This window comes from Tachypleus tridentatus, chromosome 6, assembly GCF_004210375.1.
Source record: "Tachypleus tridentatus isolate NWPU-2018 chromosome 6, ASM421037v1, whole genome shotgun sequence".
Taxonomy (NCBI): Eukaryota; Metazoa; Arthropoda; class Merostomata; order Xiphosura; family Limulidae; genus Tachypleus; species Tachypleus tridentatus.
Genome location: NC_134830.1, coordinates 66,988,572 through 67,016,260, shown reverse-complemented (window position 1 = coordinate 67,016,260; position 27,689 = coordinate 66,988,572). Strand labels below are relative to the sequence as shown.

Below are 27,689 nucleotides of genomic sequence, written 5' to 3'. Positions count from 1 at the left end.
TAAGTATGTCACATGATCACCAGCAGATGTTTTTTGGAATTGGTAGAGGCTTCTGAATTGGGATTTCGTTGGTTAGGTTGTGACTGTCAGGGAAAAGATATATAAAAGGTATATACGTGGATGAAAATAGGTACTGAGCCAAGAAAGGTAGGCAGTGATTTTTACTAACAAAGAACAACTGAGATTATATTTGTGGTATGGTAACTATATAGTGACGTGTTACTAATACTGAACTTGCAGAGTTGCAAATAAGTTCAGATCGATAAGATTTTTTATGTTATTTGTCATTCGAGTCCTAAATTAATCGTATTGACGTAATTTTTTTTTGTGATACTACTACCAGTATTACTAAATCATTTATTATATTTACAACTACAAGTGAAACTGTCACCAATGTCATCGTTCTAGTTTGTTTAAGTGTAACTAGCAGTATGACGTTTCATCATCATTTACGACGAAGCTTATTAATTTCAAACTGAAGTACACGTTCCTGGACGGAAGTTACGTAAATTCATGATTAATGAAAGGTTATCTCAGACATGATAAATCGCAAAAGTGGCCATGAAAACGGTAAAGCAAAAAAATGTGAAATCGGAAATTTGTATGTATCTCTCTATGAACCCTTTGAAGTTCCATACCAAATTTAAAGATCCATCTACAGGGGGTAAAGTAGCGGAAAAAAAGCAAGAACAACCATAAACCCACAAAATACAAAACTGAGAATTTGTGTGTATCTCCCTATGGACCTAAGGAACCTCCATACCAATTTTTGTGAAGATCCACCCACATTCTGCAAGGTAGTTACACAGACAGACAATAGACAGTGCTATTATATTTATGTGGATTATCTTTTAGCATAAATCACACAACACTATTTAGATATATTTGAGTTCCTATTTTATTATGTACTTCCCATGCAATTTTACTTGAAATATACTGCTATCCAGACAAGTTTATAATTATCATAAACTCAAGGAAAAGTACTTAGTATAGAATTAAACATATTCAATCTAGCCAAATTCATGTTTATTGGTTATGATCATCAATTTTTTTTTTTTGCATGGGCAAATAATAGGGTGACTAAATTTCCAGATCCAAAAACCAGGAAAGCCCAATCCTTGCCCCTATTTTTAAAATGGTTATTACAGATAATAAGAGATAATTTAACATTTATTTCATTTACTTTAAATTTATTTAACTGTTCCACAGCATTTCCAAATAAATTAATATTGGCTTTGTTGTGAACTAATTCCAAATAATTTGTTTAATTATACTGATAGACACAAAACAAATGAGAGAAATAACAAAATTATACATTTAAGAAATTCTCAGAATCCTTAATATTTGTAAATATACTACTATCAGGTTTTATAAATACTTTGAAACATTTTAGACACATTTTTGTGAAGAATGAATGGAATATAGATTTTTTTTTTGTATTTCTTCATTAAATAGTTGTGATTAGTGAGATGTGTTTTGTTGATGAATACTACCTTGAACTGTTTCCAAATTCAGACCTGCATACACCCAGGTTTTTCACTCTGTACAGACAAAGCTTTTGAAAGTTTGGTGCCAGGAAAATATGTGTTGTGACAAGGAGCAAGTCAGATAGACCTATTACATTCATGATCTGATGTGACTGAGAGATTGAGGTATTTTTTATAAAACTAAGATGCTTTATGCATCCCAAGAAAAGTCCAAATGATCCTGAGACAAATTCTCTATCATCTATCTCTGTCCAGCTTTTTTGGATACCAGATCATGTTGGTATTTGTGGGAATGAGCTAGCTGACAGAGCAGCAAAGTTCATCTGCTCTGGCTCTTTCATCATAGAAAGATATGTCCCTGTATTATACATGGACTATGGTCGTTATCAAAACCCGACTATACACCAGTTGGCAGTCGACCTGGAGTGAGCAATGAAATAATAAGCATTTTCAAATCAAGCCTTCTTTGGCTCTTTGGCCATCTTGCTTCTATAAAGATCGAAGGGAGGAAGTTGTTTTGGCTAGGCTATGCATTGATCACAGATTTTTAACTCACTACTTCCTTTTATTTGGTACTGACACACCAATGTGTGGTGTGTGTGGCACTCAGGTCACAATTGTACATATTTTATTAACATGCCATTGTTACAACCAAGAATGATGATGCCATTTTAAACATATTTTTCAGGTAGATTTGCCCTTGACATTAGCCAATGTCATAGGTGATACTCGCTGCCTCACTTATGCTTTTACATTTTTAAGAGCCATTGGTCTTTTTAACTTAGTTTTTATTGGACTATACACTGTTTTAGCATGAGTTATTTTACACATTTTAATTTTATTTTGACCTGAACCCAGGATTGGAAAGGTTAACTTCAGGTGACTGACAGCAAGTTTGAACTTAATGCTTCAATTTTCGTGGCAGTTCTTAATTTTACATATTTTTACCTTCATTTCCATATACCATTATTGCATACTACATCTTATTTGGCACAGATAGCCTAGTAGTTTCGTGCCAATAAACATGAAATACCTACTTAGCTGGGATAAACTATTAAAAAAAAAAAAAAAGGAAAAGCAACTGTCTTAGCTAAACTGGGACATCTGCTCACACTTGATTAAAGATATTGATACTGTACATCAGATTTGTACAATGGTTATGGAACTATCATTGGGAAATAAACATTAATGAATGGTAGTGTAATAGTCCATTCTATGATAACTGACATTAAATGCAAATCAATCAAGTTATAAGAGCACTCTTAACTATATTTAATTTTTTATAGTATTTTTTAAATACTGATTGCAGTGATTTTATTGCCTTTTCTTAATAGCACCATCACTACAAATGAAGAAGAATTGAAGTATGTTGAACTTTGCTATAGTTGTCCTATTAAGACAACATGCATTTGACTGGTAGAGAGTACTGAGAAGTTAGAGGTCATAATGTTTTCATTTGATTGACTGTATGTTGTGTTAGCTGGAGTATTTGACTATACAACTTACTTGAAACAAAACCTAGCATTTATGGCCTAAATTATTGTCTTTCACCAGCTACTAAATTTCATAATCTTTGTCACTATGAGCTGCATCCAGTATAGAACATAGTCCAGCTTGTGTTGAATTTCTAATGACCAAATTGATTTGATTATCTTAGGTTACAGATTCCAAACAAGTCTTTATTTCCTAGTCATCTGTATTTTCTTTTACTGGTGGTTCTGAGTGAAGGTCTGTTTCTTTACTCTATCACAAAATCACATAAATTATAGTAGGAAGAATTATTGAATAGAAGGGATTAATCATTCATTAAGAGATACAGATCTTACCAGAAGGATTTGACTTTCATTGAAAACAGTGATGTATCAAAATGTTCTTTCATCAGAATTGGATCATTGTTATCAGATCATTTTACACTTGCAATTCAAATTTTTTCCACACATTTGGAACATTAAAAACATTTTATTGGGAATTTAAACACATGTATAGGTCAAAATAAACTGCCATTTGTTCTACTGTGGGATGGGGTGCTTTCTCCCTATTGTTAGATGGATATGGGTATATAAGGATATAGACCTCCCTGGGTTACCAGTTTTACAATGATGTAGGCCCCATATTCCAACTTTTTTTGTACTTTATTATCTGCACATTTAAATTTGTGAAAACCTGTTTAGATAAGGTAAGATACTGAAACATTTATAGTATTTTGAAATACTGTTACATTGTATATTGCACAGTCCTATAGTTGACTCTTCTTATCAGTCATTATGTTATTTTTGCCTGTCTGGTTGGTCATTTATCTTTGGCATTTATATAATAAACAGTGTGATTAACAAGAAATAATTGTAATTAGCATATATTATGAACATTTCAGATAATGTTTATTGTAATACCAAATTTGCACCATGTATAAGACAGCCTTGAATTTTCTGAGCAAATTAAATGCATTTCTTTGAGGTTCAGTGAAAAGGAGAATTATTATTGTCTAGGATGTTACTTTTGTAAAGAAATTTTATTAGTAATTATTAAACTATGCTAACCTGCACTCTGGGATAATCAGTAAAACCATGTGTTTTTTTAATGCTCTTCAAACACTAGAGATGGCACAATCTAGCATAACTTAATTCATGTACATGATAAAACAACTTTATAAAGTTGTCATCATGGATGAACTCCTTTTCTATTACAGAAAGTATTAAACCTTAAGATTTAGTGATCTGTTATAAAAACATGTTCACAAGAATTAGTGTGTTATGGAAACAAATGTTTTTTGTTATAATATTAGCAATATTTTGGTATGACAGATGAGATTTAATACATTTCAAATAAAAAATGTCTATTAATTTTAACTAGCACGTGAGATAAATAACTTCTAGTTACTAAGAATTGAGACAAATGATACAATTACAGATATTTTATTGTAACACATTAGGTAGTACAATGTCAACACTTACTTAAAAAAAGCAAACAAAAGTAAAAGGAACAATGTGGTTTTGATTAAATATGCTACTAACTAGAGGGTTCTCACTGGATCTCTGTCATTGAACCTGCTTATGAGACAAGTAAAATTATGCACTGTTTTAAGAGTAAAAAATATTGTATTATCCACTGGCAAATATGGTAGTTACCTATAGCAATGTTTTATGTTTGAAAATTGAATGTGTCTGTTGTTATTTTATTTATAGTTATAGTTTCTAAGAGGTTTGAATATTATGAAAAATATGTTTGTGATAAGTAACAAAGTGACATGTGTTGCTGCTCTTGCAAAATGTAAAGTAATTTGAGATGATGGTAAAACTAGATTGTGGTTAAAGTTTTTGTAACATAATTTTTTTCAGTTAACACCTTTATTATGGTAATTGCTAAAGTTTCATTACATTTTCTGTGGATAATTTCTATAAGATGTCTGCAGTGAACAATACCATACTATAGCCAAATATTTAGTCCATGCATATTGGATCACTGGGCTGATTGAGAGATCATTGAAAGAACTGTGCAAATAAATAAGAGATAACAGTTAACCTGATAACATAATTCATTAACTATGTTATTGATTACATCAGTTAATGGCATTTCATGAAAATAGTTAACTAATCAAAATTAGTATTTCCAGTTATTGTTTTTGTTTCAATATTCCAACTGTCTAATTTGTATGAAAAAAAATGACTAATTGAATACAATCAATTAAAGAACATGGTGATATTAATTAGTTATCAAATTCCACATAACAGAATAGTAGGGTTACCAAAAGTTATAGTTACAATGTTGACATGAAATGAAAATATGTCAGAGTACACACAAGAGTATTTATAGTAAGTATGATAACATTTTATTGTTATTATTCTTTATAAATGTCTTCTGTAACACATCAAAATAGTTGGCCTTATTTCATTTGCTGATGGAGGACAGTAAAGAATATTCACTTTATAACATTTACAGATGGTCATGGCTGCCCATCAAAATGAAAGTGTTGCTACAGGCTGTAAGCTATGAGCTCCCAGAAGTTTGGGGTAGTATCTCTTGGAAGATGTGTGTGTGTATGCAGCTCTGTTGTATCTTAAAAGTCATAAAATTCATAAGAATTGACATTTGTATTTAATAGTTGTTAGGATTTTGTTTTACAGACTTAGAATAAGTAAATTTATTAAGTTTGAAAAATCCTTTTGTGTATCACTTTGTGTGTGTTAGCAAGACTTTTCTTACATGGATGTGTAAATCATGCATAATTGTTATTAATCTGTAAATTTGTTACAGTAGTGAGTTTTTTGCAGCATAATATGGTCATGTGTTGTTTATTTATTTTCTAAACCATTTTCTTGAAATATTTTTCTGTTGGACAAGCAAAGTCACCCAACCATTAGCAAAATGCCTTCTTTTGAGGAGTTATCTAATGATGAAAGACTTTGTAATTTGGTTGTACTTTCATGAAGAACAAAGCCTTTTTCTTCAAGCAAAAATATGGAACTCTTTGCAACTAAAAATTCTTTATGGTCTGGTATAACCAACATTGAGAGAGATAGTATAGAATCATATTTTATTGTTCTTTAAACTTTGTATTGTTGAAATAAAATAAATCTGTTCTTTCTATTTCCTTGCAGCTTTCAAATTTTTCTGATGAAGTGTATTATAATGTGAACTCAGGCAGAGCTACTAATCTTATATCATTAGAACTACATGAGGAAAAGAGAAAAATGCAAAGATATAAAAGTTGTCCTGTACAAAGCCCAAGATTTCGTCTTGTGTGATTGTAATCTTTGACTATATCATGAGAGAGAGAAAAAAATGGGAGATAATAGCTTACAAGATTGTGCATCAGCAGTGATAGAAACACATGGAACATCCAAAGATCCAGTCAGGGAGATGTATCCTTTCAACCACCAAGTTGGAGGTCATTCACAGATGCTGCTTTTGGAACCTGACACTTTGTGTAAACCTCTGATTCAACGTGAACTTCATTTCTATCTTAATGTTCCAAGAGAATTGAAACATTTTATACCTCGTTACAAAGGTCAGTGAAGGTTTTGGTATGCGTAAATCTACTTTTAATAGTTAAAAACTATTCAAGTACATTGTGTAATTAATTAGCATTATATATATGTATGTTTAAGAAAATGTGTAACAAAAAAACAGCACAGTACATCTTTATAAATTTCATATAACTTTATCACTCTATAGTGCTTAAAATATTTCAGCGACTGTGGTTTGAAATGTTTATGCATATGTAGTTTGATAAATATTTGGATCAGAGAAATAATATTGTATGTATGTGTAACAAAATATTTTTCTGTTGAATACTTTTAGCATTAACTTTTTATGTTATAAATTTAGTGTGTGTGTTGAACCTCTATAAATATATTTATGAGTGTGTAGAATATTAGTGTACCAGTGTATTATTATTACTAGCTGGGGTACTCGTATCATGGATGGAAGATATTTAAATTCATTATTAATGAAAGGTTATCTTAAGACATGAAAAGTTGTTTTCTATATATGTTATAAAAAAAACACCAAAATTCCCATGAAAACAGCAAAACACAATGTGAAATCATAAATTTGTATGTATCTCCTCATGGACCCAATACACTTTCATGCCAAATTTGGTGAAGATCCACCAACAAGGATGAAGTGGTGGTAAAGAAACATTCATAACAAAAAATACTACAAAATGCAAAAATAGAAAATTTCTCCATGGATGTAATTAACCTCCATACCAATTTTGATGAAGATCTGTCCACACCTTGTGAAGTATTTACATAGACATACAACAGACAGTACTATTATATTTATATAGATGGCATTAGTGCATTAGATCCATTTGTGTCTTATTCATGATGTCATATCTGCACCCTGAGAATGGAGAAGGATAAGGCTCTCCAGGACAGAAAATGGAGGTGAAATGGGAAAATTGTGACCTCTATTGCAAAATTGTGCAGGTATCTTCTGTTTCCACATTATTTTGATGAAGCAGGAAATTAATTTATTGGTGGTCTAGCAACTTGTTTTATGTCATTCATCTAGAGTAGCACTTTGTCATCCTGTGGTAAAGAAAGTTACAAGGTTCACCTGTAATGTGTGAAGACATTTGTCTTTTTCAATGGCAGTATCTTGAGTTAATGATTTTGTTTCATTGGGAATAAGTCACATGGGTAACACTGTTCATCCTGAATGAGTCTGACATTAACAAGTTACATAAGTAATGTGAGACTTATTCAGTATGGAATGTGATCTTAAGAGTTAGTTTTATGTATAAATTCATCTGCTATTTCAAACCTATAAATCTCTAGTAATGGTGACTGTCTGCTGTGATAAGTAAAATGCATTTTCATAGTGTTCGATTGAATAAAGATTGTTTATAATGATTGTACAGTAGTGTTTAATATTTCTTTGTTTTGCTCCAACTCAATCAGTTAATAAAAATTTATTTAGAGTAAGTATCTTAATGAATTCCTCATTAATCTATGGACCAGTCTTGTCTTGTATAAAGTCAGTGTTATGTGAAAATACCACACTTGAATCTGTCTTATTATTGCATGTATGTGGGCTACAGGTTTATTTATTGTACTGTTTTTTACAATTTATTTATGAAGTTTATCATAAAAATTGAAATCACTTGAATTGTTTTTTTTTTTTTTGAATGATCATACTAAAGTAATGGTTGATTTTCAGTATTTTTTTTTTTTTTTTTAGGTGTTATTCAAGTTAGTGAACTGGACAACAGATCTGTCATAGTCCACTCAACAAAACATGAAGACATATCAACCAAAGATTCATGTAATCATAAGCAGAGAGAAGTCAGTAGACAATGTAAATGGAATGCTCAAGAGAAATATAAGTAAGTGATTATACTTTATTATAACTACTAATAAAGTAAGTAATAATACTTTATTAAAACTACTAATAAAGTCAGTAAATAAAACTACATTGGTTTATTACTTAACAAAACCTTGAACAGCTGATAGCTTTATATGGTTAATCACACTAAGCCTAAAATCTTTAAAAAACTTGGAATATTTTAGAATGTTTGTTTTTGAGTTAATCAGTTTTTACATTATTGTCTTGTTGTAGGATGTGGAAATGTTCTACTAAAACCAGCCTTAAATTTTATTGTTTTGACTGTCAACAGATCTGATATTGCTGCTTTATCCAATATTTAGGTAACTTTTTCATTGAATAAAATGTAAGAAAATATTGAACAGAAATGTTTACTTGCTAACAGCAAGAAGAGATGGTAAGTTACACTTATTGCCATCACTTATTTAAGCTACTTCAGTATTAACATAATAACACAAAAAAGAATATTCCAGTATGGTACATTACCATGTTCCACAAGATTGATTATAGGTTTTCTTCATGATATATTTGCTTCATTCATATGCCTTTTCTGGACTTCATTAATTTGTGAACTTTATGTGCAAAGCAGAAGAGGATAGCTGCTCATCTTTGCCATTCCTGAGATTGAATAAATCAGGTGTGGTCTGCTTTTCAAAATAAGGTTTATGTGGTTTTCAGCTGCACTGTCTCTGGTGTTGTCATTTCTTTGAATTATCTACCACATTTTCTTCCCCACCCTTTTTTTTCAATGAAGTATGGGAATCGTTATCACTTTCCAATTCTGGGCCAATGGGGTGGTGGATTATGGAAGGATCCTTCTGAGTGTGATAATGATATGTGATACAAATAATGGTAAAACCATTCAGTTGAGAGTAGGGCAGTGGTAATCTGGTAGTGTAGGTGAGATATCATCTAATCTGGTGCTTTGTCTCTGTACAGGTTATTTGAAGGGATGTTGTAGCTTTGGAGTGGGCTGTTAAAACTGCTGTCCTCCCTACAGCTGGGATTTCTCATTCTACCCTCCACATGGATGTCATTTCCAATGGCTGGATTGTTGGATTCAGAGTTGAACCAATCAACATAAGTCTTCACACACATATAACAGGTTTCTTTGTTTCCTCAGTTATTTATACTCTTGTTCCCTCCACCTGTGTTGTGGATCACAGTGGTTTTGCTCTTACAATGTCCATCAATGATTTTCTTATACTAAGGCTGTTATTGCACTGTTCCTGTTGGATTGGTTTTGAGTGAGATAATTTATATTCCAGAGACATCTTTTGCCAATCATTCAGGTATCAGGTTCTCAGATTGATCAAACAGTTTATCAGATTGCTATCATGTGTACTGTTCATAAATCACAGGGTTCGAAATTACCTCTGGTCTACTAAATTTGAAGTGAAGACAGTATAATTGTCTTTTGTCCCTTCTTTCCCTGTGGATGTCAGTTCCTGATGGCTGGGTTTTGAATGGTGATTGACTTACTGACAGTATGATCTTCATCCTACCCACATGTGGATGTCAGTTCCGAGAGGCAGGGTTTTGGACACAGTGGACTTGCTATGTACAGTCCATCATACCTTAGTCACTCTACACTTGTCCCTCACTGAGACAGTGGTAAGTCTTTGGATTTACAATGCTAAAATCAGGGGCTCACTTTCCCTCAGTGGACACAGCAGATAGCCCAATGTGGATTTGCTATAAAAAACATACACACTCTACACCTAGAGGCATATTGTTTCACTCTCACTTGTATTGATGTATCATATAGGATTGATTCCAACGTTGTGTGGTTCAGGTTTCTATCCAACTATTATTCTCTTCCCTTTTGGGTGTTCTTAATTTCCATCCATGTCTCTGTCATCTATTTCCATACTGGGCAAAAGAGTATATCTGGCACGTAAGTGATACAATCTCCCTGGTATGATAATCTGCTACTAGGATCTACTCTTTTATGGTGTCATTTGGATGCTTCTTTCTTTCCCTCACTCTGGTCCCTCCACCTATTCAGTGTGGGATTCTAGCTATTTATTTGAGTGAAGGTAATGTACTATATCTGAAGTTATAAATTTCCTGTATTTCTGATAGATACATACCTCCACTCAAACTTCTCATCCTTCCTCCTCTTTTGAAACCTGTGCTTTCATTTTTTGTCAAAACATGAAGTAATAGTTTGGTAGAATCTAACAGAGGGAATTACATTTGGGTCTCTCACTTCTGTTGGTGGAGGGTTGTCACATGATGATTTGTATGTGAAATGCAATTGAATCATTTTGATTTTGGGGTACATGGGAGCTCAAGGCTTGTGGCATGTGAAAAATTTTACATAGAGGGCAGCATGAGAATAGCTTTTATGTGAGAAGAGGTTTGTACCTATCAGAAATACATTGAGATTTTAATTAGCTGTTATCAAGAACAATACCAGGTTAAATTTTAGCTTTGATCTGAGGAGGTTCATGATCTTGTAAAAAAAATTAATATTAAATACAATAAAAGTATGGGTGCTCATAGGAAGGGCAGGGGTGGGCATTTACCCTCATTACCTTTCCCAAAAAAGTGCACATATCGTACCTTGTTGACTTACACAGTAAAGGTTGATCCCCTGTGTGCATTTACCCACCCTCAAACAAAACAAAAACCCAGCAAAGAATAACTAAAAATCTCTCTGTGGGTCCCATGAATGAAAATAACTATTAGAAATGTGATAGAATAGAAGGAAAATTAAATTTTAAAAATATTATTGATCATAAAGTTTTATTTTATGTATCTGGCAAGTTCTAATGTGTTTCACTTTTATGGATTATTTTTATTTATCTCTGCCCTATTGAAGTAGTTAATTAATCACAAAAATAGTATAAAACTGGACTGAAAGAGTTGACCAGTACTGAAGCAGTAAAGTAACCATGAAAACCATGGAAAACTAGAACTTGTACTCATAAACTAGGTCTACACTATCAGTTATACTTTTTTACACTATTTTTGACCAAGCCCATTTCTTCACCAATTATTTGTTTTCCGAAACCAAGGAGTTCTTGTGTGTGCTTACTGCTGATTAAATGTTTTGTATTTGGTCTGCATTTGAAAATTAGGTATCAGTGAGGGCAGATAGCCCTTGTTTAGCTTTGAGTACTTAAAACAAACCATGTGAAAAATAATTTAACTATGCTATTTTATGCTGTAAAGATCATTACATTTATTAAAAAGTATTAGAATTAAGTAATGATTTGTGTGTGTGTATTTACAATGAAGAAAATTTTTATTCTGTTAATAAAAAAAAAAAGAAATTCATATAAATGTTTTTGCTGAAGCTCATTAGCTATTCAGTGAACTTAAAAGATGATGAACAGATCATGGCAATGCTTTTGTTATTTTGAAGTGAATATATAATTATTGGAAAATAATGCAATTGTTATGATTGTGATGTTTACTTCTGGTATGGATTTGCTAGTCTTGGTAAATTATATATAATGCAGTAAATGAAAAATGTGATAAAGCATATGAATATGTGTGATGCTTAACTTGATGTAGAAGGAACAATACTCTGAAAATTGGTCTTTGTAGCCTTGAAAAAAAAAAAAGTATATTTCTAGTTGTGGTATCTGGAGAAACAGAAGTTGTTTAAGAATGTTAGATTTGAGTAGGTATATTTCATGTTTCTGATTGTATTCATAAGACTGCTTACATTTTCTTCCAGGGTAAAAGTTTATAATTGTGAAGATGAAGTGACACTTCTCCAGGATTCCTATCCTCATTATTGGGCAGATCATAAAACGCATGGTTACACTTTAAATCAGAAACGTATCCTCTTTTGCTATAGAGAAAAATGACTGTCTTTTATTATTTGCATAAGAATTCCTTTCAAAAATGAAGTTGTATATTTGCATGTGCACACACACACACACACACACACACACACACACACACACACACACACACACACACATAGTACTTCTCTTTTATATTTGTAAATAAATAAATTTCTTTCAAAATTAGCAGAGACTTGCAAACGTGTGGTCCAATTAGTATATTTTATTGTAATAGTACTTATTTAAGTAAAGGATTTCTGAAATAATGCAAAATAAATCTACTCAAACACTGAAATCTTAAAGTCCACTTGTATGAGGTCTAACATTAGTTAAGCCTTTATTGAGTACGGCCTATACTAGATAAAGGGATAGATCAACACTGTAGCTTGTGTATGTTTTTACCTTAGGTAGGACTAAACTGTACTGTACTTAATACTATCAGTAAATTAATTAGAATTTTATTCTTTGACCCAATGCTAAACATTTTTAAGAACTTTGTAAAGCTTTTAATATGTTATTGAACAAAAAAGTCTACAAAAGTATCTTTATATCTGTCTTTTGTTTATTTTTGTTGAAATGAAGTATGCACAAATTTTAAGACAGATAAAATGTGAGTATTGTTATAATATATTACCATAACTAGCTTACTTTTCATGCCTATTGAAACATAAGTTTTCCTTGTTTATATTATTGTAATCATACTATATCAGGGTCAACTGCTATTCCACTTTTGCATCTGTAATCAAATTATATTTTCATTTCAGGCTTGTATGTTAACAAACTAACAATTACATTAGGTATTCTTCAGTTTGGCATGCCACACGTGTGCATGTGCATGCGTGTTTATGTATGTATGTATTTATATTCAAACTGTTTGAACAAGTGTGATGTAGTTATAATTGCTCAACCATAATTCAGTCAGTAAACAAGGTAACTATGGCACCATTCTCAAGATTGTAGCTGATAAAATAATTATGGAATTAATTTTTTTTATAGAAATGAACATAAAAGTGATTTACTGTAAAAAAGAAAAAAAAAAAGTTTTACCTCTATGTTAAGACTAATTGTATTTAGTGTTGAAGTCAGAGTTCATGGTTTGTGACTGTTGTGTAATAAATTCCATTAATTCAGCTTTAAAAAAATTTTTTCCAGCAAGGCAGAATAAGTGAACTGTGTTTTATAAACCCTTTTTTTTGTCTATTCTAAAAGTATTTCAAGCTGTTATTACCTGGCTGTTCCAAATATATGTTTGATGTCATTCCAAGCTGACATTTTATGACTGTGATTATATAACTTTATTTACTTAATTATACAGGTGATTTAAGCCAGCATTGTTTATTAACTTTCAGACTAAATTAAGCTATATTTAGCCAAAACATATTGAAACCATGATATGAGGATATCATTATGTGTTTTGTGTTGTATTAAGAAACTTAATTTAGCTTGAACTATATTTTATGTGGTTTATGAATTGTATAAATGTTTAAGTAAAGTAAGTTATATTAGTTAGAATCTTGGGATTATGGATCTTTGTATCTATTTATATTCTGTGGAGACAGAATGTAATAATTTTACTTAACTGTTAAATTTGTATAGGCTTTTGTGAGTTAAAGTATTGTATTTGTAACTTACCATTTATAAAGACAATATAAAAGTTTCATAGAACTTTCTCATGTAGAGTAAAACAACATTTAGTTTTATACATTATGATTACTTCATTAATGTTATTCTTATAGGGATGATTTTTTCATTGTGAATGCAGTTTAGTATGCAGTTACTCAGTTCATTGAATAAAGTATTAGGATAGGTGTGTTAGGTGGTTCAGCATGACTAAAGTACATTATATATATATATACAGCCTTAAATGTAGGTTAAAGCAAGATGTGTAACATTTCAAAACAATTCATGCAAATGATGTTTCTCTACTTAAATATTCAATAACGTAAATATTATAAAAGAAACACATATTAAGCCAAATACAAAAATATAAAATTAACATGAAATTTGTTGAGATAATAACCACATATACATAATAGTATTTCTAAAAAAATTAACAATTAAATTGAGAACCACCTGTTGATGACATAAAACTGTTTAACAGTGTAACATTTTTTGTGGACACATGCGTGTATGTGTGCACATATATGCTCTTTAAAAACTATTGTATGGAATGTTAGGTAAAGACTTAAGCTAGTAGTTGTATATAATTTTTAGTCTTTATCATCATTTAAACTTGTTTAAAAAACAAAATGTTAACATAGTTTAATGTAGCTTAATATTCATGCTTTACTGAAAAATGATTACATACTTTTTTAAGCCTTAATTCTTGCTTTAGATTTCTTGCTGTTAGAAAATGTCACTTACCACTTCCGCAGACCTTGCATTTTAGATCTCAAGATGGGCACAAGGCAACATGGTGATGATGCATCAGAAGAAAAAAGACACAAACAAATAGCTAAATGTGCGTCAAGTACTTCTTCGGCATTAGGTGTCCGAGTATGTGGAATGCAGGTGGGTTTGATGACTAAAATTTTGGTAATGGATGTATTATACTTTTATAAACGTTTCAAACACTGTTGCACACATGACAAACAAATTTTAAGTACTATAGGATTAGAACAGAAACTATGTTGCTTCCAAATGAAGTTCACTTGTCAAAAATCTCACAGAAAGTATACATTTCATTAGAGCTTTTGGAATAACGTTGATGTTGTATACTTTTATTTTTTTAACCCCCTTGAATTTCAGTAGACACAATATAAGATTTTTGTATCTCTACCTGTAAAATTTCTCAAACCTTTTTGGGTTTATTTTAGAAACATCTGATTTATTTGTAAACAGCTATAAATATGTCTAGATTTTCTTATACATATTTAAAAACTGAATCTGTTAAAAAATGTTTGAAATATTTAATTTTTTGGGTGGCTATAATGTGATAGTGAGTCCCATTTTGATAAAAAAGTTGAATTATGTTGACTTTTGCCTTCTCTGTAATCTGTTGCTTCTAAATCAGGGACAGCTGGTGCAGATAGCATGAAATTCAACAAACAAGTAAACAAATAATTAGTAATAAATAGCACCACATTTTTTTACTGTTATAAAAATTAGTATTTCCTGGTTTAGGCAAATAGAATATTCTTGGTTGTGCTGCTTTTTAATCTCTTTATTTTCAAAGTTTTAAAATAGCTTATTTTTTATTACTTTTTGTTTTCTTTTTGCATGTTTGTGGACTACACCTAGCTGTATTGTGTAGGTACATTTATTGAATATACCTAACCTTTTGATGCTCCCTTGGTGTGAATTCCTGTACATGATGAGGGGACCTCCCAGGGAAGATTCTGTTCTTTTAGTTTACCTTGTCAGGGATCTAAACATCCACCCATGTGTTTGCTGAGTGTGGTGACACATGAAGGGGAGGAGAGGATCCTGGTGGTTGAGGGGTCAATCAGCTGGTCCACTTAGGCGAGGGTCAACCAAGTACTAGTGTTGGATGTTCTCAACAGGTGTTGTGGACATTGTATCTGATGCTGGTGTTTGGGTATAGTGCTTATGAAATCCCCACATTGCTTCAGTGTCCTTGTTTGGCATTGTAGTGCATTTCTTCATAGGGCTCCATGGTGATGGGGTCAGCGGGCACCAAAATATTACTTTTTATTATGGATCCTCCAAATAAAATAGTGAAAAAAACAGTCCATAGGTAAATGACCACATCTTGAAGATTCTGAGCAGCAATCTTCAACATCTGTAACACTTGTTGTATCTCATTTTTTAATACTACGTTCTCTCTCAGACAAACCTTTAGTGCAGATGTCTTCCTTTTTCATTCAGAAGGGACTAGAGAGACTTGCTGGCTCTTCAAAGTCAGTAAAGAAGCTTTGCTCTGGTGATATGTTGGTGGAAACATCCACATCTCAACACAGTGAACTCCTCTTGCATTCAAGGGCAGCTGGGGATGTACCTATTGATGTTACACTTCATGCTACTTTGAATTCATCATGAGGAGTTATTGTTGGCAAGGATTTGAAGAACATTGCGAGTCAGAAATTCTTACTGGTTTCTCCACCCAAGGAGTTTCTGCGGTGAGACGTATCTCCACTCGCAAAGATGGAATTGCAATGCCGACCAATGTCCTCATTTTGACATTTACATCACCACATCCACCTGCAACCATCAAGGCAGGTTATTTTAATTGCAGAGTATAACCATACATTCCACACCCTCTCAGATGTTTGCAGTGTCAGTGGTTTGGTCACTTGAAGTCGTTATGTTGTGGTTCTTTGACATGTGCTTGTTGAGTTGGCAAGGACCAGGATGCATATGAGTGTGAAATGGACCCTCATTGTGTCAATTGCAATGGTTCTCATCTGTTCTACTTTTGTTCTTACCCTAAATGGTTGGAAGAAAAAGAGGTGCAGCATTTGAAAACAATTCAAAACATTACTTATCCTGAGGCTCGAAAGTTGCTGTCTACCACTTCATCTCAGACATATGCTGCTCTACTTCGTTCCACTACTACAGTGGGAGTGCAGATGGATCTCTCTGTGCATCCACAAGAATCATTCTCAAACCAAGTGAAAAGTCTTTTGACCTCCATGGTTAAAAGTTGATGAATCAACTTCAAAACCCTCGAATAAAGACAGTAAAGAAAAACGATGTGGTCATAAACGGAAGGGCTCTACACATCAATAAAAATGGCCACTTTGATACAATGGAACTGTCGAGGTTTAAGTTCTAATCTCGATGACATCGAAGCACTGGTTGCTGCCTACAATCCTGTATGTCTTTCCTTACAGGAAGCATTCCTGAAACCTGCCAATACAGTCACCTTTCACCAATTTCTTTGTACAGAAATGATAGGCTGTGTGATGGATGAGTGTATGGAGGGGTGGCACTGTAGGTTAATCAGCACGTACCTACCCTGTCTTTGTCCCTTGATGCACTCTTGGAGGCCGTAACCATCTGTGTGTTCCTTGGGTTGTATCATCACCATTTGTTCTCTCTATCTGTTGCCTGGAGAGACCTATGATCAATCAGACCTTAATGTTCTCATTGAACAGTTGCCATCTCCATTTTTAATCCTGGGGGACTTTAATTGGCATCATCCCCTCTGGGAAAGTGCTGATATTGATAGGAGGAGTCACTCTGTAGAGCACATGCCTTTTGATCACAACCTTTCTATTTTCAGTAGTGGTTATTATACTTATTTTCATGCACCTAAACAGCTTTTTACTGCTATTGATCTCTCAGTTTGCTCCCCTTCATTATTCTCCTACTTTTCATGGAGGGTTGACAATAATCCACTAGGCAGTGATCATTTTCCTATTATTTTGAGAGAGACTGGTCTTAGTCAATGCCACCCAACCCGCATGCCCCGGTGAAAGCTGGATCAAGCAAACTGGCCCTCTTTCACTGCTCTTGCAGAACTTGATCCTACCATCGTCTGTAAGCCATCTGTAGACGACTGTCTGGCAGAATTAATTGATTTTATTATACAGGCAGCTGCTCAATGTATTTCTGAAACCTCGACATGTTTTTCACGATATCCTCATCCGTGGTGGAATCTTGCCTGCCACATGGCACGTAAAGCTCAAAAACAGGCCTTGGATACTTTTCGTAGTATCCTACACTCTTGCACCACATTGCTTTCCAGCAGGCTCGTGCACATGCTCGGTGGGTAAGATGTCAAAGCTGGAAGGAATCTTGGATTAAGTTCACAACCAGCATATCTTCTACCACCAATTCCAAAGTCACATGGGACAAGTTTGTTTGTATGTTTTGAATTTCGCACAAAGCTACTCGAGGGCTATATGTGCTAGCCGTCCCTAATTTAGCAGTGTAAGAGTAGAGGGAAGGCAGCTAGTCATCACCACTCATCGCCAACTCTTGGGCTACTCTTTTACCAATGAATAGTGGGATTGACCGTAACATTATAATGCCTCCACGGCTGAAAGCATGTTTGGTGCAACTGGGATGCGAACTCACAACCTTCAGATTACAAGTCGCATGCCTTAACACGCTTGGCCATACCGGCCCTATATGGGACAAGATTCAAAAGGTCAGTGGGAATTATAATTCTGCCCCCTCTCAATGGGCAGGAAGTAGCTGATACCCTGAGCATTGTCGACACTCAAGGCGAAAGCTTTTGCCAGATATATCTAGCACTTCTGCTTCTTCCTCCACCTTCTTAGCCATCAAGATGTGGGCAGAGTGATCACCTTTTTCCTTTCGAGCTGAATGTCTCTATAATTATAATTGTCCCTTTACACTGGTGGAACTTAAATTGGCTCTTCATCAGTCTGGCAGCACATTGGTTGAACCTGATGATGCTCACTATGAAATGCTGTGCCATCTATCTCTTGCTATTCTTCTGATTGTTTTTAACTGGATCTGGCAGGAAAACATTTTTCCTGATGCCTGGTGCCAGGCTATTGTTCTACCTTTCTCAGAGTTTGGGAAGGATCCCAAGATTCCTTCAAACTGCTGTCCAGTTGCTTTGACTAGCTGTCTCTGTAAGACCTTAGAGAGGATGGTTAATGCTCTTCTTGTTTGGTTTCTTGAATCAAGCAACCTTTTCTCAACCACCCAGTGAGAGTTCCGATGATAGTACTTCACCGTGGACCATCTGATTCAACTTGAAACGTCAATCAGAGAAGCCTTTCTCAACGACAACATCTTGTATCAATATTCTTTGAAATTGAAAAGGCTTATGATACAAAATGGAGGTATGGCATTTTGTGAGACCTCCATACATATGGGTTACATGGCCATTTACCCATTTTTATTAAAAATGTTATAAAGGGCATGTGATTCCAAGTTTGTGTGGGTTGGACACTTTCCTGTTCTTTGTACAGGAACTTGGAGTCCCTCAGGGCTGTGTTTTGAGTGCCACATATTTCAATGTAAAGATTAATGCCATCACTGAACAACTCCCTCGTACTGTTTCACACTGGCTCTATGTCAACAATTTTCACATTTCATGTCAGTCCTCTAACATGAGGTATATTGAGTGGCAGCTACAGACTGCCCTCAATCGTTTACTGAAGTGGACCACAGCAAATGGCTCTAACTTTTCTTTATATATAAAACTGTTTGATGCACTTTTGCTGCCAATGGGGTATTCATCCTGATCCTGAAATCCGTATCAGTGAAGTTGTGCTGCCTGTGGTCCCTGAGACAAAGTTCTTGGAGTTTATCATTGATTGTAAGCTGACCTTTATACCACACATCAAGCAGCTACGGTTCAAATGTACAAGAGCACTGAACATCCTCCATGTCCTCTCTTCCATCAGATGGAGAGCAAATGGATGTTCTATGCTAAAGATATATTGTGCTCTTATTCAGTTGAAACTCAACTATGGATCACTGGTCTGTGGCTCTGCCAGGACCTCAGCCTTAAAGATGCTGGACCCCATTCATCATCAAGGACTTCATCTCTGCACTTGGGCTTTCTATACTTCCCCAGTTCAGAGCTTATACACAGAGTGTTGCAAACCTTCTTTGCACCTCTGCTGTTTGCAACTGTCTTTACTATATGCCTCTAAATTTCGTTCCTTACTAATGCATCTCACCTGGGATTGTGTTTTCCTTCCTCGGTGGGCCATACTTTTTCAAAACAGATGATCTGTTATTGCTCCTTTTGGCCTTTGTAACCAGGTGTAGTTGAATAAATTGGGTTTGTCTTTGGATAACATTGCTGTATCCACTAGTCAGCCCATCCTACCATGGTTTTTTACAGTCCCCAAATGTGACCTATCTTTAAGTCATCTGGGAAAAGCAGGCACTCCCAATTGGAAATACTGTGTGTTATTTGCTGAACATTTTTCAAACCATCTTTTCATTCCTATTTATACAGATGGTTTGAAATCAGGTGACTGTGTGGTCTCTGCCATGGTTTGTTCAGTAGTTGCACACAGAATCCCCTCTACAGTTTCTGTATGCTATTTCTCTTGCCCTGAATTACATAGAAGCCAAGCAGTACTCAAATTGCACTATTTATAGTGACTCGCTTAGTTCTCTACTGGTCCTGGATTCACTTCACACCCTGTTCTTGCTGATATTCAAAACTGACTGGCTCATTTCTCTTTAACATCTACTTCTGTCTAGTTTTTCTAGACACTGGGCCACATTGATATTTGCTGAAATGAGCTTGCTGACACTACAGCTAAATCTATCTGCTATGGCACTACTGCTGCTGTGCCTGTTCCATACATGGACTATGGTCCTCTATTCAAGGCTGGTTGGCAGTCAACTTGGAGTGAGCAATGTGAAAACAAGCTTTTCCAAATAAAACTCTCTATTGGACTTTGGCCATTTTGCTTCCATAGGGATTGGAAATAAGTAGTTCTAACTAGACTATGCATTGGTCACAGTTTTTAACTTATCGTTTTCTTTTATTTGGGACTGATGCACCAATGTGTTGTCTGTGAAACACTCAGGTCACAATAAACTACATTTTACTGTCTTGCTGTTATTATGACTCTCAATAATGGCACCATTTTGAACATGTTCTGTCCCAAGATTTATTTGTAATGTTTGTGCTATTGGCAGTGGTGACACTGACCACCTTAGAAATGTTTAGTTTTTTAAAGGCCATTAATCTTTTTAATGCTATTTAAGTTTTTTAATTTATATTAGACCTTTTTAATGTGATTCCCTTTTAAGAATCAAAGTATATCTAGTTTGATTTGAAGATAGAAAATGGCTGTAACATCAAATAACTCAAAACCAGGACTGAAAGGCCAACTTCAGGTGACTAACACTGCTGTTTGAACTTATCCATTAGTTATCCTGGTGAGTTATAATTAAAATTTTGCTACAAATCTTTTAAAACTTTTATTACTTTCCTTTATTAAAATGGCCATAATGTCAAAAACTCAATCAGGACTGAAAAGGCCAACTTCAAGTACTAACAGTGGTTTTTGAGCTTACTTGTTAGTCTTCCTGGCGAATTCTTATAATTACAATTATGCAACTGAAAGTTCTTTTCAACTTGTATTACTGTAGTTTTTCACTTACTGCTGTAGACTAAATGTAAAAATTGGATTTAATGCTATTTATGTTTTTTAATTCAAAAATTAAATTTTGTTTTGTTTTACATTAATTTCCTTTTATGAATTTTACTTATTTTACTTTAATTTTAACTTTTTACTGGATGTTTGGCACAGATAGCCTAGTTGCTTTGTGCCATAAAACACCAAACCAACCAACCTTTTTATGAATTTTGACAAATTCTTTATATGTTGGTTGGGTTTTCTTGGATAACATGGGAAAAAAAACATAATTAAAAAATATGTGAAATTTCTTGAGTAATTTGTGTCTGGATATTAATTCCATCTTTTTTCATGTTTCATGATAAAATATTTGTGTCAAATTAACTAGGTATATTGTAATACCTTTTTTTTATCATCCTGACTTCACTAAGTCTGTTTCTTTTACTGGACTAAGCTAGATAGCAAGTAGAACAGTGAAAATCCCTTTAGTCCATTCATGTACACGTAAATATTAAATTTATCATTTATTAAAGTGTTTGTGTTATGTGTGCAGTTATTTCAAATTTTTTGTGAAAAATGGTGTTTTCCTGTTTTCATTCAACCTGTTTTAAGAATGTTGATGGTATGTTTAACCAAATCACCTATTTGTCAGTATACTTTTGTGTTAACAAAGTCTTGAGTTATGTGCATCTTGTAAGGTCTTTTTTGAATCTTTTAATTTTTTTTCTTAGGGCTTGATGTCTTTGAATTTTATTCATTTATGTATAACAGTGTATTTACCTGATTGTAATTAATATATATCTATTTTATCCCTGAGTCATTATTTGCTGCTGTTATGTGAAATTAAATTTACTGTTTAATACATTAGAAGTTAGTTTTACTGCTCATAATGACCTTTGGCACGTCAGATTCTAGTGTGGCCTCATGCTTGTTTGTTTCAACTATGATTTTAAGATGTACTTTTGTTTTAGATACCAGTAAAAAAGTTAACTACTAGAGTATAGTTTTCTGTTATGATTCTTTGTGTTTGTTGAAAAGTCAAAGTTGAAGCTTGTTTGATCATTTTGTAAGCTAATTGGAATAAGATCTAAGAAACTACAACAAGTGCACAACATCTTTTGTGAGAAAATGTAACTAAAAGCATGAAAAGTTCAGGTATTTACAAAAGCCAGTCTTAAAATTAGGATTTGAAAGCATATTTAAACAGATTTCATCAAGTGCATTCTAAAAACATTCAGTTTTATGTATTTTTCTGTTATCTAATAAAAGATATAACAAATTAACAACATTTTCAGGGGAAAGCACTTTATTTTGTCCATCCCTTGTATATATTTAAATTACTGCTATGTTTAATTGTTTTATACTGTATGAACTTTTAGGTTTACCAAGCCGACTGCCAAGCTTTTCTCTGGAAGGACAAATACCATGGACGAGCCTTGGATGAAGATGGATTTCAAAACACCTTATATCAGTTTTTCCACAATGGTTTTACTTTGCGTGTTGGGGTAATTGATACAGTAATTGAGAAGCTGCAGGAATTGCGGAGAGCTCTGGAAAAACAACATTCATTTAGGTTTTATTCCAGTTCTTTACTTATCATCTATGAAGGATGTGGGGAAGATGATGATGAAACAGAAGATTTGTTAAAGGATAGTTTAGAAAAATCCCCAACAAAGAGTGAATTTAGCTCAACTGAGTCATTCACTTCAAACACAGATTGCTCTGAAAAGTATCCCCAGGAAGTCGTTGTGACAAAACATGAAGAATCTGACAGCTGCTACTGCTCTGTAGATGTGAGAATGATTGATTTTGCACACACCACTCATGAAGGTTATGAAGGAGATACAGCTGTTCATAGAGGTCCCGACAAAGGATACTTATTTGGACTGGACAATCTGCTTCGTCTTCTACTTGATGTTCAAGGGATGTGGCAAGAAAATCATCTAAAGTGAAGAGTTATCAGTAGTTCTGTTCAGTACATGTGTGGAATAGTAATGATCTAGTGAATGTAAGCTGTTAAACTTGTGAAAATTGGACTATGAACTGCAAAAAGATGAAAAAATGATTTTGAAGAAAACATAAAGATTTAATTATGGATCTTAAAATTTATTGTATGTTGCTGATTTGTTTCTTTAATAACTTAGTTATATTTATGTAGATGATGGAATTTTAGTGTTAAGAAACTACCACATGAAGGATAGTGTTACTTTTCATTCCATTGTTTGGTTTGATTTGTAGATTTATTTGAAAATTTATTTACATTATTGTTTTCTCTTAAAAAACACCGTATTTTGATTATTTGTATGTTTATTTTCAAGATGTGATCAGAAGTAATGTTTTAATGTGTGAACAAAATCTGTGTGTGTAAACTTAATATTTCGAAATACAAAAACAGTTTAAGTGTTAAGTATTTTGTTTGTATTTATTGTTTACTGTATATGGTATTTTAAAATGAATATGTATGTCTAGTACAACTGTGATAAACCTGAAAGGTATTTTTTTTGTATTGTCTAGACACTTGATGTAATGGTATTATATATGTTTATAAATGTTGATATGTATTTCTTATTTTCTTTTACTGTAGTAATCTTCATGAATCACAAATGTTGGTAATGGTTATGTTTTGTACACAAGCTTGTATTTGAGCGATTTTTCTTTTTTTGTTTTTTTTGGTAGGATTCAAAATATATTGGTCTTGTATTATGTTTATATCACAGATGTTACACTGTATTTACTGCTGGTTATACCAGCTATTTATATCCATCTACAATGCACGAAATGTGAAATTTCAATGGAACTTGTCAGAAAAGTCTGATTGAAAATAGTTCTGAACTATAGGTATAAGGTTGCAAGTATACATAGATATGTATGTATTGGATCACTTTGGATTTATTTGTATGTGTAATGAATGTATGTTAATATTGGGAACCAGCATAGTCTAGTTAAGATTATAATAACTGAATTACATTTTTATGGAAAAGCAATAACAGTCAAATGCTGCCTGTATGGGTGTATATCCTAATTACTATGGTATGTCTTCCTTCATTCATTATTTCCCAAGGGATTATTACATAAAGGTTGAGACTAATTCATTGTAACTTGTTACAAACTTTTTTAGTATAGTATAAAATTATCAACTAAATAGTATTTATAAAAAGAAAAAAGTATTCAGTTCCACATTTTGGTTAATTTCACAGATTTATAAATGTGAGCATTAATGTAACATTAAGTAGAAGGTGGATTTGAGCCTAAATGGTGAACAGGGAAGCAAAAAAGGGGGGCTGACAAGCTCTGTTCATACCAATATTATACATTAAGTGAAAGTAAATATGGGCTTGGTCAGCTTTAGATGACTGTTAAAATCACTCAGAGTTAAGTATGTTATGACCAGATTATGTGTTTGAATAATCAGTGATGTCAAGAAAACCCACTTGTAGAGAAATATATATGCAAAAACGGCTCAACCCAAATGAGCCATTTTTGCATATATATTTCTCTATAAGTGTTTGAATGTTTACTGTAACCAGAGAAAGACTGGAGGTGTATATGCAGGTGGTGAGACCTGATGTGGGGGTGATTAATATGTGGGTGAGTTAGTAAAGACAGTGGTTAGTAATTTCAGAAAGCTGCAAGAAACTTTAGGAGATTGTTTGAGAACACTTTAGACATGTTAAGTTAGTAATACTTCCTAAACTTTACGCTTATCTTCTGTTTAAACAGCCGAGAGAATGTACATTCTGTTTCCTGTCTTTTATTTTTCAATCTTTAAAGGGATTCTTTTCCAATATTGACAGAGCACTGAACTTTGATCATTAACCTGACATATCTGCATAACTGGTTGACCTGGTCAGTGTACAAGACTACTCTTCATAGTAAGTCATTAGCCATTTTAAGCTTGAGACAGATATCTTATGTAAAAATATATATACAACTAAACACGTACTGAACACAGGTGCTTTTGCTGCTGTAGTTGAACTGGAGATAAAAGTAATATTGTTAAAACACATCTGAGTTTCTCTTTCTTTCTGTAAAATATATGAAAGTTTTTTTTAACATATTTCACATATTAAGATGTTGTCACATCTGTATTTGAGTCTTATAAAGATGAGGTTATGATGGCAATTGGAATTATTTTTCTGAAAACAGTATATCAGTGATGTAAAAAAATAACATGGGACAATCTTACTTTAGATTTGAACTTCATGTAATAATTACATTTTCAGCTATAGATTAATGTTCAACTGATTGTTGTGGCTACAGTTTAAAACATTGAAACTGAGAATTTTAGTTACAAGGATAAGTACAGGATATGTTAGTTAACATTCATTATTTTGCAAGTGTCCATCTTCTGTTCATTTCAAGTTTTATATTAAGCTGTATTTGCCAAGATGGTTAAAAGTCTGAATTTCAAAATTTTAATCCAACTATTGTTTATCAGTATTATTCTGAAAGGAAAATGTATCAGATTTGATGTATCAGATTTAATAATTTTATTTGGAGGGATTTAATTCCACAACACTTATTCATTCTTTCATATTTAGTAATTCTTGCATTTGGTGCTATACAACTGTATACTTGTAGACCTCATATCTATGCATTTACATCTCTACCATTATATCAAATGAACTTAATTTGTCTCAGAAGGTTATATTTTCAGCTACAATATGTACTTAGTGGGAAAAAAAAAGAATATTTTATACAGTTTTCATCATGCTGGTGATGAGTCAAATTTCTTCAATATGAAGTATTGGTCATTAATATTTTAAGATTAACAAATTGTTTTTCTTGAAGAAACATTGATGTAAATGTAGCAGTTGCTGCTATTGTATAAAGAATTGTATATAGTATAATGTATATTGTTAGTTTTGATGTAATCAGTAACCTGGTATTTTATACTGTAGTTAAAAAAATATAATGTCATTCAACTGTATCATGGCATCATGATGAGAGAAGTCAGTGCAAACAGTTCTTGACTGTTGTGAGATTCTTTGAATTTTCAAATATGATAGCTGTTTTTACATATGTGAGGAAGCTCTGACAAGAAAGCAATACATTAAATGTTCTATGTGATGATGTTTCACTGATAGAGATGAAATGTTGTACCTAAATAAATCTATATTTCATATAAAGCTGTTTTATATGATCTAGCAATTCATTCTTTACAAAGCTTTTGTCTTATAGTGTATGGTCCCTAATTATGAGAACTTTTCTGCAACTTTGCTAATATGTGTGTATTTAAGAAGTTAAATATAGCTGTTTGCTGTTGAAAATCGGATTGTGTGTTTCAATGATGGTCATCAATTGTTGGTTTTTTCTCTTAGGTTAATGTGTCATTTCAACAAAGGTATTAAGTATTTAGGAAATGTGAATACTTAAGCTTTTATGAACTTAAAGCTTAAAGGTGTAATTTGTGTGTCAAGCGTGTTCATCTAAAACTCCTTCAATGCTATAACTACTTAAAGAACTGCACTAATCATCATTGGTTTTCAGTGATAGGATTTTTTTCCTTGTACACTTACAAAAGTGGTTTGAATTTTCTGGCTAAAATTGTTTAGTGGTTTTATGTATTTATTTCATAATTGTGGATATAGGTTGAAAGACTTGCAACAAAAGCATTTAGGAATTAGAGTAATATATGTTGGTAAAAGGGAATAAAAAGTACATATAAATACTTGTGTAGAACTTCTAATAAAAAGTGATATTATTGTAGGGCTATTAAATAATACTTCATGAATATTTCACAATGATTTTGTTAAAAAAATTGCACCTTTAAATGGAGCTTTGGTTTATGAAATATTTTTTTGCCTGGCTTTGTACCAACACTTGCATGATCTAACCACTATGTCACAGTTGTATACAAGTTGTAAAATTGTTGAATGGTTTTGAAACATTTATATGTAGATATTCCCATTTGTTTCCTAAGACTTGTTTAGAAGTAGAAAATATAAATTTATTTCAGTAACCAGATAATTGACTTCAATATTACAGTGATACTTCTGTATTAAGATAGCCCTATGTATCTATACTTTATACAACTGTAAGCTTGTAAACTGTTTAGCAATTAAACTTTTCATACAAGTTCATTTGATTTTTAGTATATAGTTGAACTACAGCAAGAATTTTTGTGTTGGGTTGTATATTAGTCATTGTCCATATTTTGAAATGTTTAAATTATGTAGAAGTAACTATATATATATATATATGTTTTTATATTTGTTTGTTAACTTCTTTTTATATTTATTATTTTGTTTAAACTTTAATTTTAAATGTGTAAATGTAATTTAATGATCTTTTTATCATTTTTTATTGGAGCTTTTCAATATATTGGTGACTTTTGTATATGATTTAAAACATACAGGATGATGGTTACTTGTGATTGTACTTAAGCATTTTAACATTTATTATTTTATTTTTATAGTAAGGGTCATATGCATTTTAACTTTTGTGTGATAAAACTGCACTTAATCTCATTCTGGTCAAACTTTATTGTGTTCTTTATGATAAATATCAACTTTATACTGTGAGTAAATTTAGCAGATGTAACTCTTTGATGTCTAATTAAAAAACACTGAATGCTGAAA

General features: G+C 32.7%; 1 protein-coding gene across 2 annotated transcripts; it reads left to right on the top strand.

Annotated features, from left to right (window-relative positions):
• On the top strand, nt 1-27,689 carry LOC143252721 (inositol hexakisphosphate kinase 1-like). 2 transcript variants are annotated; one of them, XM_076505296.1, is made up of 6 exons: nt 1-147; nt 6,083-6,492; nt 8,172-8,316; nt 12,007-12,110; nt 14,454-14,629; nt 22,488-27,689. In XM_076505296.1, exons 2-6 carry the CDS (start codon nt 6,267-6,269, stop codon nt 23,058-23,060), a joined length of 1,224 nt encoding a protein of 407 aa, XP_076361411.1. In that variant the 5' UTR covers nt 1-147; nt 6,083-6,266; the 3' UTR covers nt 23,061-27,689. The 2 variants fall into 2 exon arrangements, with proteins under 2 accessions (XP_076361411.1, XP_076361412.1); XM_076505297.1 differs by having other exon boundaries at nt 22-108.

What these genes read in the sequence shown, in the direction of transcription:
- LOC143252721 (XM_076505296.1), top strand. Translation starts at nt 6,267, where the DNA reads ATGGGAGATAATAGCTTACAAGATTGTGCATCAGCAGTGATAGAAACA. An exon ending in AATGCTCAAGAGAAATATAA is followed by an intron (nt 8,317 to 12,006) that starts GTAAGTGATTAT and finishes ATTTTCTTCCAG; the next exon opens with GGTAAAAGTTTATAATTGTG. An exon ending in TCCGAGTATGTGGAATGCAG is followed by an intron (nt 14,630 to 22,487) that starts GTGGGTTTGATG and finishes ATGAACTTTTAG; the next exon opens with GTTTACCAAGCCGACTGCCA.